Here is a 3,671-nt window from a genome sequence, read left to right on the forward strand (position 1 = left end):
GTCTATGTAATCTGTCCATGGATGTTGCTGTCAAATGTTATCACTGACTATCCATATGAACTTTGAGTGCTGTTTATACTTAACTAATGGAGTGAATCAGTTCATTTTGCCAATAATTTTTTACAAGAGCTCTTATGGACAGAAGTTCATCTTGCCAATACTTTTGACAAGAAGCATGAATTTTCATGCAATTGGCAGAAATTAAACAAAAGGACAAAAACAAATGAGACGGCAAGATATCATGCCACCTGACTACAACTAGTTACTACTCCCTCTGTTCCCAAATATTTGTCTTTCTAGACATTTCAAATGCTTACAACATACGGATGTATGTAGACATATTTTAGAGTGTAGGTTCACTCATTTTGCTTCGTATGTAGTCACTTGTTGAAATCTCTAGAAAGACAAATATTTAGGAACGGAGGGAGTATCATGCAGCAGACAACAAACTTAGTCGAGTATCCGAAGCAATTAATTGGAGGCAACATAATAGTAGTACAATCAGTACTAAATATTTTAAGTTTCATCACCAATAGTAACATCCAGAATCGATATGCTAAGTACGGCCAGAATCGATATGATAGGTACGGCATTGACTTAATTAACTACAAGGTTGAGGCTACATAACTAGATGATTCTCAGAAGTACAAAATTCAGAGAAGAAAATATTGAGGCTTCGACTTCAATCTTGTACCGCCCAAAATAAAAACATGTGGTTGCCTCGAATCGAAATAAAGGAACCTGCAGATAAACATAAAAAAAACAGTCAGAATGAACATACAAATTATGAAATAATATAGCTATTTTGTGTGTATGATAACTACCTTTATTATTGTTGATTCTTTTGGGGGCAACTACGACTGTCATGGAAGCCAACCTGGTTACATGTCCTGCAGGTGCGAGGCTTTTTCGGTCCTCCCACATTTTTCTTCCCCTCTCCATTCTTATTTCTCTTCCCTTCTCCATCCCCTTTTTAATTTGGGAACTCATCCCATATTTTTTGTTTTTGGAATTTACCCTACTGCTCTCAAGTAGGATTTACAAGTCCAGTTTACATATTCTACTGCCGGCAACTGATGTACATGCTACAGTACACCGACGAAGATGCAAACAAGAAAGACCAAACCAGATACTTCAAAAGTACAACTGAAGAAAGACAACTGTGACATTCAGGTTAACATGATTCAGGTAGTGCTTGTTCTACCATCAGGTGGAGGGATATGAGGATGTTGTGGCAATAAGACCGACCCCATATTAGTACAATCAGTAACCGAAGCAGCTGTTGCTTACCTGTGCAGGGCTAAGACGAGGTTGAGGCATGGCACAGTACGAGGAGGAGCGAGGTCCTGGAGAGGCGGCACCGATGCGTCGACAGGGAACATGGCCGGCGGAGGGAGATAGTTCACGGCCAGCGGAGGGCCCCTCGTGGCCGGCGGAGGACGCATCGTGGCTGGCGTGGGGCTCTTCGTGGCCGGCGGAGGGAGTAGTTCACGGTCGACGGAGGGCCCGTCGTGGCCGGCGTAGGGCAAGTCTCCATTTTGCCGACGAGATTGAAAGACGAATCGATCGTAGTCGAAACGTAAGGACCTGGTGCGTAAATGAAAGGGTTATTTGCTAATTAGTGTTTAAGTGGCTGGTGGGATACGACCTAAGATCTATGCCGCTCTTTATTGATCTGATGACTCACGAGGTGAGTTTCCAGATTTTCACTGAATCAGCGTTTTCACTTGATACTTCGCCATCATACATATCTGATATAGATAATTAATACACACACACACAACCAGCATCTAGAGACTGGCCTCTGAAATGTGCAGAGTACTTCCCCGCCGCTCATTAACAAGCTTTAGAATTATTGGTACATGCTTTAATGAAGGAAATAGCCTAAAGCAAATTGTAAGGTATCTACGGCAAAAACGAAGCTGTACATGACTTACAATATCCATCGATGCAAAATGGTTGCTAGAACTGAAGCCTGAAGTACAAAATGCAGATAAGTTACATGATAGAAATGCATAAACTTGGACCCTGGACCACTAACTGTCTACCAAGCTAATTTGCCATATATCATCCATGGGTGGATGGATCTGAAACAGAACATGGCACAGCTCAAAGCAGAGGAGAGGAGGGCAGAGGTAGGGGTGGGGCCTGAGAAGAAGTCACCGGGGAAGGAGGGAGGCTCCATGGGGCCTCTGCGTCGTGGGGAGAAGGAGCTCCATCTCCATGGCAGCGGCCTGCCCCACGGATGTGCGCCACTCCTGTCGTCGTCACTGTCTGCGCCATGGCGACCTGCAGAAAAAAGAAGACAAGATGAGGTGAGGAGGAGAGGGTGGGCAAAGAAGGAGGGGAGAGACCAACCTGTGCCGGATCCGGCCACCTCTCACCTCGCTGTTGCTGGTTGCGGCGGATCCCGGCGATTTTTGGGCGCAGCAGAGAGGGAGAGGAGGGGGATTTTCTCCGAGCGGTGCGAGATAGACGGATGGGTCCACTAGTTTACACGCTGAAGAAATAGCAGTAGCGCGTTTTGCACATCAGACCCTACAGCTATGTCTTTAGCAGTAGCGCTGGGCACGCTGCTACTATGTATTAATCTAGGGGTGTGGTGTGGCACATTTACTAGTAGCGCTGCCAAAAAACCCACGCTGCTGCTAAGTAATATTAGCAAGGTATTTACCCATAGCGTGGGGTCCTGAACAGCCGCTACTGGTAAACTTCTACGTATAAGCATTTTCCTAGTAGTGGGTGACCCAAATCTCGTTTTTCTTTTCTCATTCGGGCTTGTCAATTTGTAAAACTCTCTTAATTAATGAATGCGGCAAAAAAATCCATTTGAAATAGTTTAGGTGATGGTGAACACATAGAAGGTGACTGTATCATGTCTCGTCACATTGGCAACGTCCCTTTTTCTGAAGAAAAAGATATTCCCTCCGTCCGAAAATACTTATTCTAAAAATAGTTGTATCTAGACTTGTTTTAGTTATAGATACATCAATTTTATCTATTTCTAGGACAAGTATTTCTGAATGGAGGGAGTATTTGTTTCAGTCAAAGAAAAATGCACGTATCCATATAGAGTCTATGTAGAATTGCATGCATCGGGCAGTTCATCCAAAATCTCAAGCTGATGGGGAAAGATGGGCAATACATTTATACTTCAACAGTCTAAAATTTTGGTCAGCGTGGGTGGCGATTTAAGGTAATTTTATATCAGGAGATTTGAATTTTGTTAGTTCCACACCTTTAGACTTGTCAATATGTAAGAATTTGGGTCCCCGCATGTGCAAAGCTTAATAATATTATTCTGGGAGATTTAGCTTATGTTATTTCCACCTTCAGGCTCGTCAATTTGTTAAACTTTTAATTAATGAATGTGGCAAAAGAAATGCCTTCTAATTTTTTCCCTATTTTAAAGATTTCTTCACAATTCTGATTTCAGTTGAAGAAAAAAGTGTGCTTCCATATTGAGTCTAGAATTTGGGTCACCGATGGTGCCAATTTTCCGTAATATTATTTTGCAAGATTTAGCATTTCGTTATTTCCACCTTTGGCCTTGTCAGTTAAAACTCTTAATTAGTGAATGTGTCAAAAAATGCCTTATAAAAAAGTTATCCTATTTTAAAAATCTTTCTTCACAAATCTGGAGAGAAGTCCACATAACCCCCCGATGTTTC

At 42.4% G+C, this 3,671-nt stretch overlaps 1 protein-coding gene across 5 annotated transcripts; it reads right to left on the reverse strand.

Annotated features, from left to right (window-relative positions):
- Nucleotides 1-461: 461 nt before the first annotated feature.
- LOC123105026 (uncharacterized) lies at nucleotides 462-2,520 on the reverse strand. Of its 5 annotated transcripts, none has more exons than XM_044526988.1 (4): nucleotides 2,385-2,520; nucleotides 2,164-2,289; nucleotides 1,291-1,587; nucleotides 462-741 (listed from the first exon to the last, which is right to left on the reverse strand). In XM_044526988.1, the coding sequence occupies exons 2-4, from the start codon at nucleotides 2,223-2,225 to the stop codon at nucleotides 654-656; spliced, it is 447 nt and encodes a 148-aa protein (XP_044382923.1). In that variant the 5' UTR covers nucleotides 2,226-2,289; nucleotides 2,385-2,520; the 3' UTR covers nucleotides 462-653. The 5 variants fall into 5 exon arrangements, 3 of the variants coding, with proteins under 3 accessions (XP_044382923.1, XP_044382921.1, XP_044382920.1); XM_044526986.1 differs by having other exon boundaries at nucleotides 2,359-2,516; XR_006450630.1 differs by having other exon boundaries at nucleotides 825-2,289.
- Between the last annotated feature and the right edge of the window lie 1,151 nt (nucleotides 2,521-3,671).

The sequence above is a fragment of the Triticum aestivum genome, chromosome 5A (genome assembly GCF_018294505.1).
Source record: "Triticum aestivum cultivar Chinese Spring chromosome 5A, IWGSC CS RefSeq v2.1, whole genome shotgun sequence".
Classification (NCBI taxonomy): Eukaryota; Viridiplantae; Streptophyta; class Magnoliopsida; order Poales; family Poaceae; genus Triticum; species Triticum aestivum.